Below are 16,672 nucleotides of genomic sequence, written 5' to 3' on the forward strand. Positions count from 1 at the left end.
AACAAATTATGAAAATATAATGTAATTGGATAGGTAAAAAAATTTACTCACCTTACAGTGGCAGGAAAACACACATATAAAGGTATAGAAACGTGCAAGCTTTGGGAGCAAGTGGTTCCTTCTTCTGGCAGAAGGGTTGGAGAAGGAATGAAGAGAGCTGAAGGAAAAGGACTGGTGAGGCTTAAGAAATGGGGAGATTTCAGAAAGGTCACCTAGAACCATGGGTCAGGGGAGACTTACCAGATGGGATGAGAAGGAAAGACTCTTACCTTCTCATCCTATCTGGTAATCTTTCCTGACTTAATGTTCTAGGTGACTTTTCTGAACTCTCCCCATTTCTTAAAGCTCACCAGTCCTTTTCCTTCACTCATATTCCTTTCCCCTTCAACCCTTCATCCAGAAGAAGGAACCATTGGCTCCGAAAGCTTGCACATTTCTATACCATTATATATGTACTTTCCTGCTGCCACTTCATAGGTAGATTCTTTTAGCTCACTGTGTTTGATTTGCTTCAGCTTTGTGATCATGGATATTTTAATTTTAATTTCAGTTTGCTCTGAATGTCCTTCACACTTTAAGTTCTGTTAAATGTATTGCTAAGTTTCAGATGCACTCGTCGCATTAACTACATACATCAATTAATAAAAGTTGTACTGTACCTGTACTTCAGATTTGATTCTTCCGCCACAGTCATTCACAATTTCATTCATGTTAAACCATGCATCAAATGTCCAAAGGCATGTGTCAAGATCCAGATGAGTGTATAACTCTGGTGTTTTAACATTCTGAAGAGTGGAGTATGGGTTACTGCGATATCTGTGCAACAGGCAAAGAGAGAACACAGTTAAAAATGAATGCTTATGTATTTTCAAACAATGGAAACTCCAAGTAGGAGTATCAACAAGATAGGAAAAGAAAGATTGCCACACACACACACACACACACACACACACACACACACACAAGGAAGCATATCATATGCACAAGTGACTGCCAACTCATGCGTCTTGGGCTGAATACTGGAGTTGGTGGTCAGGTGGTCATGTGTGTGTGTGCCTCTCTTTTACTGATGAAGGCTGTTTCCAAAAGCTTTATGTAAGTGTCTTCTAATTGTGCCTGTCTGCAACTTAACATGTCTTCTTTATGGTAAGTAGCAATCTGTCTTTTACTACATTGCTGCTTACATATTTTCTTATTGGTTAACCTTCTATCAAAAATATTTAATGTCACAAAGTGTTTAAATACCTGAGTGATATGATATCATCAAGTAACTGACATTCAAATAACTCTAAACCCTTACTTTTGAATGTAAATATATTTTCAGCACAGTAATGAGCTGTAAGTTGATAGTTGTCTTCAACTGCTCTGTGGCTTACTTTATCCCATTGCAAGGTTCTCCTTTCTGATTAAATACCATGAGATAACTGATAAAATTTGTTTAATCTTTTACACCATTATTTTAGAATCACACAATCCAAATAGAAGCTGAAGTGGAAATTGTCTGTGTGTCTGATAATATACAGGAAGATCTGGATTATTCTGCGAAATGCTTCAATTTTGGTACATATGCTCATATGTTAAACACAGCAAAGATGAATGATTGAATTGGGCAGTTATCCAGGAATCTAGCTAATGTGTAACACTGCATGCACAAAACACAAATTCAAATTCAAATTAGCTAAGAAGAGGGAAAATGAAAAATGACACAACCAAGAAAAAAAAATTAGGGCAGTTGGAAGAAAGGGGAAAATAATATTCAAATGGAAAACTAAAAATGTGAAGGGTGAAAATAAATACCAAAAGTCTTAAACAAGAAGCAGTAAAATGACAGAAATAGGGAGGTGAACTAAGAGAAAAAAGGTATGGAACTGGCAATGGTAAATATTAATGTTGTATCCACAGACCCAACTAACCAACCAACTCAAGCATTCGCACCCTGACCATAACATCACTGGCCACAGTTCCTATCATGGCCGTAGGTGTCTCAGGGCATTACCGCCAATGGAAGAGGTCATGCCATGGCAGTGGTTGGGTCCGCAGCGCCCTCTGCCTTTTGCATATAAGGAGGAGCGCTGGCCCCGTGACGGACAGCCTATTGTCGATTGTCTATGCCTTTCGTGGAGTTTATAGTCAAGCAATTGCAGTATGATATTTGCTATTGTATTTGACTAGGCTCAGTACACGGATTGCTCTTGGATATTACTTGGACTTGTATTGCTGGTGCACATTTCGTCAGAAATAAAGATAAGTTATCTCTTCATTCTAGCTGGAGCAATTCTTGTCATTATTTATTTTTCGGCCAACAGACATAGCTACATCCTGGTCACTACCCATGCTTTATACAATTTGTGGTGGCTGCCCCAAAAGTACTGGTGAGGACCTTGGGTTTGGGAGCCGTCACAAAAGTGGCGACGAGGATTTTGGAGAAGCGATCGGACCTTGCCTCCTGACGTCGCTGTCAACCCCACTTGCCTCATCGTTCGCTTTTCGCTTGTGCACCATTTGCAAATTGTTTCTTGCTTGCACCTAACCAAACTAACAGAATTGTTTGTGGACATTTTTTGATTACAGTGTGGAGCGCTTCACTCCTTTGTTTCATTTATTGGTATCTTGTTCTCAACAGTTGCACTGTACTAACATGGTTATTCCCGCACCTCCACCCATACAGAGCCTTCAATCAAGAGGAAGAAACTTAGAAAGAGTATATGGCCTTACTCGAATTGCACATGGCAGCACACCAACACCCAGGTCAGCTAAAACTTTCTTTTCTCTTGGCCTCCGCTGGTGTTGAAGTGTACCGTTTATTGGAAAAACTTTTCCCGGCCTCCTGACCTGAACTTTTGCAATATGAACAGTGCATCCAGGCCTTATCACAGTACTTTGACTCACAAACTCTAGCTGCTGTGGCCAGATTCAGATTTTTTTGTTATTGCAAACAGCTGGGTCAAACTTACAAACAGTGGATCACTGACCTTAAGGGCTTAACTCGTGACTGTCGTTTTGTGTGTGACTGTGGAAAACTTTTTGCAGATAATATGATTCATGACACAATAACTCAGAATGTGCAAGACATTCACGTAAGGGAACAGATTTTGCAGATCCCCGATCCCTCTCTAGACCAAGTCGTAGCTATCTTGTAGAGTAGAGATGGATGTGAAAGTGCTCAAAATAGTTTTGACTTGCCTACCATTTGTCATGTGTCAGACGGACATTGTGTACAACAGACCGACCATTGTTGGGCGCAGTTGCCATGCACACCGCGTGCTCCCAATCAGCAAGGCGAAAGTAGCTTGCATCTCTGCCAACAGCTTTTGCATCAAAACAGACAGTTTGCTTCTTCGCGGGCGCCTTTGAAATCGTGCCCAAAGTGTCATGTGTGTCATAATGCAACAATTGCCAATCGCATAATTATTCGTGCTACAATTGTGGAGAGGTTGGACAGGTTGGACATGTACAATCCGTGTGCCAACAGCATAAATGTAACTCAATTGCTTCTCGTGCTTCTGGACACACACATTCTGTTCATGCTATTAGTTCTACAGACAACAGTGTTGAAGACAGTGTTCTAGCAAATGGTTTGCATAGTAGTGTCAATTTAGTTACTAGTGCTTTGCCACCCTCTGTGCAATGTCAGGTGAACAAATTGTACATTGAGTTGCACGTTGCCTCACATTGTGTGAAATTTCAGTTGGATACAGGCTCTTCCGTTACACTGATAAATAGCCGGGTGTATGAATTGCTAGGAAAGCCTCAACTTGCTCCACCTTCTGCTCCGCTTACGGCATATAGTGGCAAATGTGTTATAGTACTGGGTACATGTAGCATGCCAGCACAATTCCACAATGTGGCCAGGACAATTCAATTGCATGTTGTCATCGCACATTTGTGCAAAAATATTTTTGGACTGGACTGCTTCGATTTGTTTGGCCTCAGCATCCAAGACCAGATGTTAGCTGTTAGTGAATGTCCTACTCCTGATGCTGTTGTTCCTCTTTGTGAAGAGTTCCCTGATTTGTTTGGCAGTGGTTTGGGCTGCGTATGTGATTATGTTGCACACGTCACGCTGAAGGATAATGCCCGCCCACGTTTTTGCAAAGCAAGACCAGTGCCTCCCCTTTAGTTGTACTAAAGAAACCCAATGGTTCCTCATGTTTGTGTGTGGACTTCAAGAGTACAGTGAATCCACAGACAATTGTTGATAGCTGTCCTCTCCCTCACCCTGAGGAATTAATGGACAAACTAGGCATGGGCCGATACTATTTCAAGATTGATTTGTGGGATGCGTATTTGCAAATTCCTTTAGATGAACCATCCCAGGACATTTTTGTGATCAACACTCACCTGGGTCTCTTTAAATATTTGCGCCTCCCCTTTGGCAGCTCCTCCACTCCTGCAAACATTCAGTGCTACTTGTTGCAATTGACTGCCAAAGTACCTTTTTGCTCAAAGTCTCTGGATGACATTGTGGTTGCCAGTCATACTCCAGAGTAACACTTGCAGAATTTGTGTCACTTGTTTACAGTGTTGTCGGAAGCAGGGCTCAAAGTGAACAAGGAAAAGTGTGTATTTTTTCGTACTGAAATAGAATATCTTGGACATGTTATCAATGCACAAGGTGTACATCCCTTGCAGTCGCACCCTAGTGCCATTGCCAGCCTTCCTTCACCTAAGAACTTGTCTGAGTTGCAATCTGTGTTAGGCAAGATTACCTATTATCATAGGTTCATACCCAATGCTGCGCAAATAGCTGCCCCCTTGCACCGATTACGTCGGCGCAACGTTCCGTTTGTGTGGTGCCAAGCGGCATTCCAGAAACGGAAAACAGCACTGTTGAGTGATTGTTGCCTTGTACATTTCGACCCTTCTAAACCAGTTGTTCTTGCTGTGGATGCTTCATCCTATGGTTTTTGCTTCCAAATTGCTCATCACCACACAACAGAACTATTTCCAAATTGAGAAGGAAGCCTTAGCCATCATATATGGAGTAACAAAGTTCCATGAATACTTGTATGGCAGGAAATTTTTTCTTGTGATGGACCATAAGCCGTTACAGTCATTGTTTCATCCTGCAAAGCCAATCTCCCCCCTCCCCCCCCCCCCCCCCTCCCCCCTGTACCACTCAGAAATTGCAACGGTGGGCCTTGTTATCGTCAAATTACCAGTATGAAATTTTGTATCACCCCACATCTCACCATTGCAATGCTGATGTGTTGTCTTGTTTGCCAATCGCCCATGACACATCTTTTGATGAATCAGACATTGCTTGTTGTCACATCGACTCTCAAGACAGTGACGTCGTACTTAGTTTTCCTCTGGACATTCGCAAGATTTCACAGGCCACAGCTTCAGACGCTGAGATGAGTGAACTTCTGCATCTTCTTTGCATGGCATGGCCACGTTCGCCGAAGATCATTGCAAATCCTGTCGTGCTCTGTTACTTTGCTCAACGCCACGACCTGACAGTGCAACGTGATGTTTTGCTCCTGCGCTCTCCGTCAGCACAAACTTGTGTGGTGATTCCTACGGCTTTGTAACACAAAGTTTTGCAATTGCTACATCAGGGCCACTGGGTAATGGTACGCACTAAGCAACTTGCATGCCAGCATTGCACATTGTACATAGATATAGAACAGTTAATCACTCAGTGCCGTTCATGCATCAGACACCAGTCGGCCCCGCCCCAGAAGTTTGTTTCATGGCCCACACCCTCTGCGCCTTGGCAGCATGTTCACCTCGACTTTGTGGGCCCACTCTGGGGTACTCGATGGCTTCTTGTCGTGGATGCCTATAGCAAGTTTCCTTTTGTAATGGCAATAAACAATATTACTACTCAGAGTACCATCCACGCACTTTCGTCGATCTTTTGCATTGAAGGTTTGCCTGAACTGTTTGTCACAGACAATGGACCCTCTTTTGTTCCGCATGATTTTGAACAGTTTTGTGTTGATAATGGAATTGCTCATCTCACAAGTGCTCCTTTTCACCCTCAGTCCAATGGCGAGGCTGAGCAGTTTGTTCATACTTTCAAACAACAGATGAGCAAACTTCGTGCCAACCACATGAGAGACCAAGCTTTGTTACTCTTCCTGTCATCAAATCGTTCACTGCCTCGCGACAGCCCATCGCCGGCAGAATTGTTCTATGGACGTCGTCACCGAACTCTCCTCATCCTGCTTTGCGCCTAACACTCCAGTGTATTTCAAGTTGTTTTCAGGCCGCCGCCGCTGGGAGAAGGGTACTGTCATACGGTGCTTGGGGTCCCATATGTATCTTTTGTCCACCCCACTTGGCTTGCAGCGCCACCACCACAATCAGCTGCAGCTTAGCCACACTCGCTATACTGCCGTGGACCTAAATGTTGCAGACCCACATGCAGCCTTGCCCCGGTTCCTGGATGGCGGGCATCCCTCACTGCCCCCGCCCCTGCTCCCGCCCCCATCCCCACAGCCATCGCCGCTACAGGCGCCAACCCCGATGGAAGTCGACGCCATTGCCCAGGCTGCTCCAGCCCGCCCTTCGGCTCTTCCGGAAGGGGCCTCCATTGCCTTCACTTCGAATGGGTCATCGTCACCATTGCCTGAGGCTACATTGCTGTTGTCTTTGAGAGTCGGGGCGAATTAATTGGGTCCATCTTGGCTGCTGTGAGTTGCATCCTTGGGGCTGTTTCGGCTGGTTCCGGCTCCAGCGCAGGGCGAATGCCGGGATGCGGGAGTCAACAACCCCCAGCCTCGCTACGTTGGTTCTCCATCACCTCACAGTAGCCACACGCCCCTTTGTCATCAGGCCCTTGCAGCACCTGACGTCTTGGTGGCCTTTCAAGGGGGGAGGAATGTTGTATCCACAGAACCATCCAACCAACCAACTCACGCATGCGTGCCCTGACGGTGACATCGCTGGCCACAGTTCCTGTCGCGGCCGTCGGCGTCTCAGGGCGTTACCGCCAATGGAAGAGGTCACGCCATGGGTGAGCTCGGGTCTGCAGCGCCCTCTGCCTTTTGCATATAAGGAGGAGCGCTGGCCCCGAGATGGACAGTCTATTGTCGATTGTCTATTTCTAGCCTTTCGTGGAGTTTATAGCGGAGCCATTGCAGTGTGATATTTGCTATTGTATTCGACTAGGCTCAGTACATGGATTAGTCTTGGATATTACTTGGACTTGTATTGCTGGTGCACGTTTCGTCAGAAATAAAGATAAGTTATCTCTTCATCCTAGCTGGCGCAATTCTTGTCATTATTTATTTTTTGGCCAACAGACATAGCTACATCCTGGTCACCACCCATGCTTTATACAATTTGTGGTGGCTGCCCCTAAAGTACCACCGAGGACCTTGGGTTTGGGAGCCATCACAAAAATTAACTTTAGACTGGCTAGATTGTGAGGATCAAGCAAATGTTATACAGCATGTTTACAATTCTTAAGTTTTATCTGATCCTCATATACAAATGTTAACAATAAAATACACTGAGGCTGCCCCAAAAGTACCGCCGAGGACCTTGGGTTTGGGAGCCATCACAAAAATTAAATTTAGACTGGCTTGATTGTGAGGATCAAGCAAATGTTATACAGCATGTTTACAGTTCTTAAGTTTTATCTGATCCTCATATACAAATGTTAACAATAAAATACACTGATCAGTTGGGTATAGAGCATAAAAGAAAAGTATTTTAACACTGAATCAGTGGACAATGACCCAATAACATTGTTTAGAGAGAAACTAGCTTATGACCATGACTTTATCCACATGTATTTCAAACGCTAATGAATTTTGAAAAATCCTGAACCTTATTATCAATGAGAAAAAAAGACATAATAAGCTGAAATGAAGCTGTCAAAAGCATGCAGTGGTAAAGAATTGATAACAGTTTTTTAGTGTCAATTTGTCAAACATATCAAGGGCACTAGTAGCATCAACTCTACATACTTATCACTGGTAGTAGTTATACCAACTCAAGAATGAATTCAAGAATGTCTATGGATAATGGGATTAAATTGTAAACACCATTATTATGATCATAAAATATTCATAAATATTAACTTTTATGGATTATATCACTTCTGTCCTGGTTTATTTAGCTTAGTTTTATAAAATTCTGCTGTCCTGATTTTTTTCTTCCAACATAATGAAATGATCCTGACACAAAACTGAGTCAATCCACATTTTTTTAAAAAATGTCAATTTTACTCACTTCCGTGGACAACTCATGCTTGACCAAAAATTTGATTATGGCAAAATTGTTTTCACAAAAAAAGCACCTAAAGGTTCCTAAGACAGTTTCCCTGTATCTCCTATGGATTACAATTTCTCCATACTTACCCAGTTAAAGAAACACTCTGTACGTATAAATATCTCAACTTCTAGGTGGCATACCAAGATGAAACATGAACCAGATTTTAAGTTAGACCTCCAACAATACAACTGTGAAAACCTCATGCAATTTCATGCAAAAGTTTTCATGTGATACACATACAAACATAAGGACAAACAGACAAACTCCCATGGGGAGATGCCTGATAAGAAATAAAAAGACGTAGGTAAACAAAAACAAAGGTTTATTACAACCACAGTAGAGAGGTTTAGTAACAATGGAAAACTCTTCAATAAAAATAACACAGCTTCTCAGACACTAAATGAACACACAGTGAATAAACATAGTGGGACATCAACATTATGCCACTGATAATCCCTACTGATGGAGGCTGAGTGTTCAGTGTAGGTGACTGCCAGGTAGGTCTCAGGATATCGCTAGAAAGTCATAGGTCCCATTGAGGTGGCTTCAAGCTGGGCTCTATTGATTGGCTGCTAAGAGCTGGCATATGAATTGGCCCAGAGCTCCGGTGGAGCAAACTGTTGACATGTTGGCTTGCACTGCCCTATATAGCCAGGGTGCACAGGAATTTGTACCAGGCCAGTTCTGCACACATGATGTGATGGAGGAAATAGGTCCCTGGCATGGAGAGCCTCTGATGGTATTCATCCTGCTGCTTGCCATCCTTGCTGTGATTGATGCAGTTTGGGGAGACAATTCTTCATACATATGCAAACACTTGACACTTCATTGTCTGAGGGGTTGCCAAACCCTTTAGGCAAACACCACATACATTGCACAAACAACCAAACAAAAAGTCAAAAATAATTGTTGTGGCTTCTATTGCTGTTGTAAAGACCCCTCATATTAAAGTTTCTTAAATATCTCCTACGTACAGACATCAACCAGTGACAGTTTTCTTATATATACAGTTTACTAGAACATTGCTGGCAATAAATTTATAAAGCAGAAGTGAAGATGGAAAATTCAACTCTTTGATTAACATAGTCCTACATCACTTAATTAACAGACTTTGTCACAGGCATGAAACTAACCTCAGAACAGGGAAACATAATATTTAGAGACCCATAGGTATCTGTACTGAATTCACTCTTCTTTCTTGTCTGCATAAATCATCTTCCAGTGACTTTAAAAGGTGGTCAAAATTGTAATGTTTGCTTATGGAGTAGGTGTAGCAACCTTAGGTCTACAGATGTTAATATTTTGTTCACTGATGTTTATGATTCCTCTGGTTGTTTGTTTTGGTTCTGATGTTATGCCCTTACGTCTGCAGAAGCAGATAAGCTATTCTTAACGATCAGATATTTCTGTTTGGACTGCATGTGATGTAGTTATACTTGCTAATATTAGTAATGATATTGTCAATAACTGTCTGACTTTGAGAGGTCACTCTTGATGGTACAGATATTGCTGCCTCTGTATTGTGTTGTATTAACAAATCTTGAGAATATTGTTTGGTTTTGATTCTTTTCCCATGTTCATATTGAACTCTCCACATTCTCTTTTCTCTTTGAGGTACTGGATGGATTAAACAAAAGGTTTCAAATGCTAGGCATATTTTTTTGATTTAACTAAGGCGTTTGATTGTGTTGATCACAAAATATTGCTTCAGAAGTTGGACCATTATGGAATATGGGGAGTAGCTCACAATTGGTTCACCTCTTACTTTAACAACAGACAGCAAGAGGTCATTATTCACAGTGTTGAGAATGGCTGTGATGTGGGGTCTGAGTGGGGTACATTCAAATTGGGGATGCCTCAGGGATCAGTGTTGGGGCCATGCCTGTTCCTTATTTACACGCATCAAAACAAGTTTTGCATCACCCCGGTTCCCCAAACTCCTGAAGATAGACGTTGACTGTGGATATTGTATCACAAACACAGTCCTTTTGGCTGTTCAGAGATGTCACTAAACCTATCCAAGGAAGTAAACAATCGTGCATGCACTTGGAAAGAGGTACACAGCTCGTGTTGTCTGTAGTTCAACCATGCATAGCCAGTCAATACTGTAGTTCAATCATGCGTACATTGTTACTTTGCATCAGGGAGGGCGCTGCTCTCAACAAGGGAAGTGTCCAGGCGTCTTGAAGTGAACCAAAGTGATTTTTTTCAGACATGGAGGAGATACAGAGTGACAGAATTTGTCCATGACATGCCTTGCTCAGGATGCCCAAGGGCTACTACTGCAGTGGATGACCGCTACCTATGGATTATGGCTCGGAGGAATCCTGACAACAATGCCACCATGTTGAATAATTCTTTTCGTGCAGCCATAGGATGTCATGTTATGACTCAAACTGTGGGCAGCAGTCTGCATGATGCGCAACTTCACTCGCGACTGACATCCATGGCGAAGTCCATCTTTGCAACCACAACACCATGCAGCTCAGTACAGATGGGCCCAACAAAATGTTGAATGGACCACTCAGGATTGACATCATGTTCTTTTTACCTATGAGTGTTGCATATGCCTTCAACCAGACAATTTTCGGAGACATGTTTGGAGGAAAACCTGTCAGGCTGAATGCTGAATGCCTTACACACACTGTCCAGCGAGTGCAGCAAGGTGGAGGCTCCTTTCTGTTTTGGGATGGCATTACGTGGGTTCAACATGGAAGGCGCCGTAAGGGCTGTGCAGTACGTGAATGCCATCCTCCGACCAATAGTGCAACCATATCAGCAACATATTGGCAAGGCATTCGTCTTCATGGATGACAATCTGCGCCCCTGTCATGCACATCTTGTGAATGACTTCCTTCAGGATAACGACATCGCTCGACTAGAGTGGCCAGCATGTTCTCCAGACATGAACCCTATCAAACAGGCCTGGGGTAGATTGAAAAGGGCCATTTATTGATGACGTGACCCACCAACCACTCTGAGGGATCTATGCTGAATCGCCATGGAGGAGTGGGAAAATCTGGACCAACTGTGTCTTGATGAACTTGTGGATAGTATGCCATGATGAATACAGGACCAACTATGTCTTGATGAACTTGTGGATAGTATGCCATGACGAATACAGGACCAACTATGTCTTGATGAACTTGTGGATAGTATGCCATGATGAATACAGGCATGCATCAATGCAAGAGGATGTGCTACTGGGTATTAGAAGTACTGGTGTGCACAGCAATCTGAACCACCACCTCTGAAGGTGTTGCTATATGGTGGTACAACATGCAATGTGTGGTTTTCATGAGCAATAAAAAGGGAAGAAATGATGTTTGTGTTGATCTCTATTCCAATTTCCTGTACAGGTTCTGGAACTCTCGGAACCGAAGTGATGCAAAACTTCTTTTGATATGTGCATATAAATGATATGCCTGCTAGTATTTTGGGTAATTCTAAAATATTTCTATTTGCTGATGACATTAGCTTGGTAATAAAGGATGTCGAGTGCAACATTCTCTGTTTCAAATAGTGCAGTTCATGACATAAGTTCATGGCTGGTAGAAAATAAACTAATGCCAAATCACAGTTGTTGTTGTTGTTGTGGTCTTCAGTCCAGAGACTGGTTTCATGCAGCTCTCCAAGCTATTCTGTCCTGTGCAAGTCTCTTCATATTCAAGTAGCTACTGTAATCTACATACTTCTGAATCTGCTTAGTCTATTCATCTCATAGTCTCCCTGTACAATTTTTACCCTCCACACTTCTCTCCAGTACTAAAATTGTGATTTCTTGATGCCTCAGAACATGTCCTACCAACTGATCCCCTCTTCCAGTCAAGCTGTGCCACAAATTCCATTTCTCCCCAACTCTATTCAGTACCTCCTCATTAGTTATGTGTTCTATCCATCTAATCTTCAGCATTCTTCCGTAGCACCGTATTTTCAAAGTTTCTATTCTCTTACTGTCTAAACTATTTATCATCCATGTTTCACTCCCATATGTGGCTGCACTCCATACAAATACTTACAGAAAAGATTTCTTGACAGTTAAATCTATACTCAATGTTAACAGATTTCTCTTCTTCAGAAATGCTTTCCTTGCCATTGCCAGTATAAATTTTATATCCTCTCTACTTTGACCATTATTAGTTATTTTGCTCCCCAAATAGCAAAACTCATCTACTACTTTAAGTGTCTCATTTCCTAATATATTTACCTCAGCATCATCTGATTTAACTCAACTACATTCCATTATTCTTGTTTTGCTTCCTTACAAGACACTGTCCATTCCATTCAATTGCTGTTCCAGGCCCTTTGCTGTCTCTGCCAGAATTACAATGACATCGGCAAACCTCAAAGTTTTTATTTCTTTTCCATGGATTTTAATCGCTACTCCAAATTTTTCTCTTGTTTCCTTTACTGCGTGCTCAATATACAGTCTGAATAACATTGGGGATAGGCTACAATCCTGTCTCACTCCCTTCCCAACCATTGGCTCCCTTTCATGTCCCTCAACTCTTATAACTACCATCCGGTATCTGCACAAATTGTAAATAGCCCTTTGTTCCCTATGTTTGATCCCTGCCACCTTCAGAATTTGAAAGAGAGTGTTCCAGTCAACACTGTCAAAAGCTTTCTCAAAGTCTACAGATGCTAAAAATGTAGGTTTGTCTTTCCTTAATCTATCTTCTAAGATTAGTCATAGCAACAGTATTGCCTCACATGTTCTAACATTTCTACAGAATCCAAACTGATCTTCTCCAAGGTCAGCTTCTACCAGTTTTTCCATTTGTCTGTAAAGAATTCATGTATTTTGCAACAGTGACTTATTAAACTGATAATCTGATAATTTTCACACTTGCAGCACCTATTTTCTTTGAAGTTGGAATTATTATATTATTCTTGAAGTCTGAGTGTATTTCACCTGTCTCATACATCTTGCTCACCAGATGGTAAAGTTTTGTCATGGCTGGCTCTCCCAAGGCTACCAGTAGTTGTAATGGAATGTTGTCTACTACTGGGACCTTGTTTTGAATTAGGTCTTTCAGTGCACTATCAAATTCTTCATGCAGTCTCATATCTCCCATTTCATCTTCATCTAGTCTGCCCCTGGTAGCTGAGTGGTCAGCACGACAGAATGTCATACCTAATGGTCCGAGTTCGATTCCTGGCTGGGTCGGAGATTTTCTCGGCTCAGGGACTGGGTGTTGTGTTGTCCTTATCATCCCCATTGACATGCAAGTCACCAAAGTGGTGTCAACTCGAAAGACTTGCACCAGGCGAACGGTCTACCCGATGGGAGGCCCTAGCCACATGGCATTTCCATTTCCATCTTCATCTACAGCCTCTTCCATTTCCATAATATTGCCCTCAAGTACATAGCCCTTGTATAGACCCTCTATGTACTCCTTCCACCTTTCTGCTTTCCCTTCTTTGCTTAGGACTGGTTTTCCATCTGAGCTCTTGATATTCATACAGGTGGTTCTCTTGTCTCTGAGGGTCTCTTTAATTTTCCTGTAGACAGTATCTATTTTACCCCTAGTGATATATGCCTTTACATTCTTGTATTTAGCCATCCCTGCAAAGCCATTTTGCACTTCCTGTTGATCTCATTTTTGAGATGTTTGTATTCTTTTTTGCCTCCTTCATTTACTGCATTTTTATATTTTCTCCTTTCATCACTTAAATTTAGTATCTCTTCTGTTACCCAAGGATTTCTACTCCCCCTCGTATTTTTACCTACTTGTTCCTCTGCTGCCTTCACTATTTCATCTCTCAAAGCTACCCATTCTTCTTCTACTGGCGCCGTTAGATAAGCAGCAGCCAGCAGCAAGTTGTACTCTGAGTTCACTTATTTGTTTCTTAGTTTAATTCTTAATTTCTTTGCGTGTTTTTGGGTACTTGCATAGTTTAATTTATAAATTTTGTGTGTATTATAGTATTTGAGGGTTGTAGCATTGTGTTTTAGGACCTGTACAGTGCAAATTCACATAGTCATCAGTCATCTGCTTGCTTTGAACGGCTTGTGAGATAAAAGAGAGGAAAAAGAATTGTTAGGGATGGATAGGGACTGCACCTGTTGTGTACGGTTTCAGGGGGAATTGGCCACCGTCCGTAAATAGCTGGAAGCTGTGTTGGCCGTGGTCGACAGGCTCCAGGATGTTGCCCTGGGCTGTGGTGACACTGGGACACCCGAGGTGAGCACTTTGGCACCTCTGGAACCTGTAGCATCACCTGTGATCTCTGATGCCACTGTGCCCTCAGATTTGGGCATCCTTGCTGGTCAACACTTGCACGATGATGATTGGCAAACCGTGGCGGGGTCACAAATCCCTGGGCAGAAGTTGGTGCTGGCCGCAAGGCTGTACCCTTATGCCTCCGTAACAGGTTTGAGGTGCTGCCCACTGCTGAAAGTACTTCTGAGCAAGCAAGGGTGGCCTCCCCTGTTGTGGCAGTGGCCAGTCTTGCTGAGAGGTCCGGACAAGCGCAGAGGGCAGGATTACTTGTCATTGGGAGCTCCAATGTTAGGCAGGTGATGGAGCCCCTTGGGGATATGGCAGCTAAGGATGTGAAGAAAGCCAATGTGAACTCTGTGTGTGCACTGGGGAGGAGTCATCCATAATGTGGAAGGGGTCCTTCCGGATGCCATGAAGGGTACAGGGTGCAACCAACTGCAGATGGTGGCTCATGTCAGCACTAATGATGTGTGTCGCTATTGACCAGAAGAGATTCTTTCTGTTTTCTGGCGGCTATCTGAGTTGGTGAAGACTGCCAGACTTGCTAGCAAGATAAAGGCAGAGCTCACCATCTGCAGCATTGTCGACAGGACCGATTGTGGACCTTTAGTACAGAGCCAAGTGGAGGGACTGAATCAGAGGCTCAGACAGTTCTGTGACCATGTAGGCTTCAGATTCCTCGACTTGCGCTATAGGGTGGTGGGGTTTCGGGTTCTGCTAAATAGATCAGGTGTCACTATACACAGGAAGTGGCTACATGGGTAGCAGGGGCTTTGTGGCGTGGACTGGGTGGTTTTTTAGGTTAGACAGTCTTGGGAAAGATCAAAAAGGGGTCCAGTCTCAAAGGGTACAGGGCAAAGAAACGACAAGAATTGGCCAAGCAACAGTCAGTACTGTAGTTTTAAATTGTTGTAGCTGTGTTGGAAAAGTACCAGAGCTTCAAGCGCTGATAGAAAGCACTGAAGCTGAAATTGTTATAGGAACAGAAAGCTGGTAAAAGCCAGATATAAATTCTGCTGAAATTTTTACAGACATGCAAACTGTGTTCAGAAAGGATAGATTAAATAAAGTAGGTGGTGATGTGTTTGTGTCTGTTGGTAGTAGTTTATCTTGTAATGAAGTTGAAATAGATAGTTCCTGCAAGTTACTATGGGTAGAGGTTATACTCAACAGCCATACCAAAATAATAATTGGCTCCTTCTACCGACCCTCTGACTCAGATGATATAATAGCTGAATGCTTCAAAGAAAACTTGAATCTTATTACAAACAAGTACCCCACTAATACAGTTATATTTGGTGGAGACTTCAATCTGTCCTTGATTTGTTTGCAAAAATACATGTTCAAAGCTGGTGGTAGACAGAAAACATCTTCCGAAATTGTACTAAATGCTTTCTCTGAGAATTACATTCAACAATTAATTCTTGAGCCCACACAAATTGTAAATGGTTGCAAAAACACACTTGACCTCTTAGCCATAAATAATCCTGATCTAATAGAGAACGTCATGATGCATACAGGGATTAGTGAACACTAGGTCATTGTAGCGAGGCTCAAAACCATATCAAACAAAACCACTAAAAATAAATCCAAAATATATTGATTTAAAACAGCAGATAAAAATTCACTTGATGCCTTCCTAAGAGAGAGTCTCCATTCCTTCCAATCTAATTATGTAAGTGTAGACCAGATATGGCTCAAATTCAAAGATACAGTATCGACAGCAATAGATAGATTCATACCGCATAAGATGGGACTGATCCACCATGGTACACAAAACATGTCAGAACACTGTTGCAGAAGCAATGATAGAAGCATGCCAAATTCAGAAGAACGCAAAATACCCAAGACTGGTTAAGTTCCACGGAAGCTCAAAATTTAGTGCAGATGTCAATGCAAGATGCTTCTAATAGTTTCCTCAATGAAATATTGTCTCAAAATATGGTAGATAACCCAAAGAGATCCTGGTTGTATGTAAAGTACACCAGTGGCAAAAACAGTCAATACCATCACTGTGTGATAGCAATGGAAATGTTACCGGATGATGACGCCACTAAAGCAGAATTACTAAATACAGTTTTCCATAATTCCTTCATGAAAGAAGACAAAGTAAATAATCCAGAATTTGAAGCCAGAACAGCTGTTAACATGAGTGACATAAAAGTAGATATTTTAGGTGTTGCGAAACAACTCAAATGACTTAAGAAAGGCAAGTC

The 16,672-nt window shown here is 42.4% G+C and overlaps 1 protein-coding gene across 1 annotated transcript in view; it reads right to left on the bottom strand.

Annotated features, from left to right (window-relative positions):
• Window positions 1-16,672, bottom strand: part of LOC126464541 (extracellular matrix organizing protein FRAS1-like) — a 471,206-nt gene that overhangs the window by 88,697 nt on the left and 365,837 nt on the right. The window contains exon 13 of the mRNA XM_050096241.1: window positions 660-816. Within this exon, the coding sequence (XP_049952198.1) occupies window positions 660-816 (157 nt within the window). The remainder of the gene's footprint in view (window positions 1-659; window positions 817-16,672) is intronic.

Source organism: Schistocerca serialis, chromosome 1 (genome assembly GCF_023864345.2).
Source record: "Schistocerca serialis cubense isolate TAMUIC-IGC-003099 chromosome 1, iqSchSeri2.2, whole genome shotgun sequence".
NCBI lineage: Eukaryota > Metazoa > Arthropoda > Insecta > Orthoptera > Acrididae > Schistocerca > Schistocerca serialis.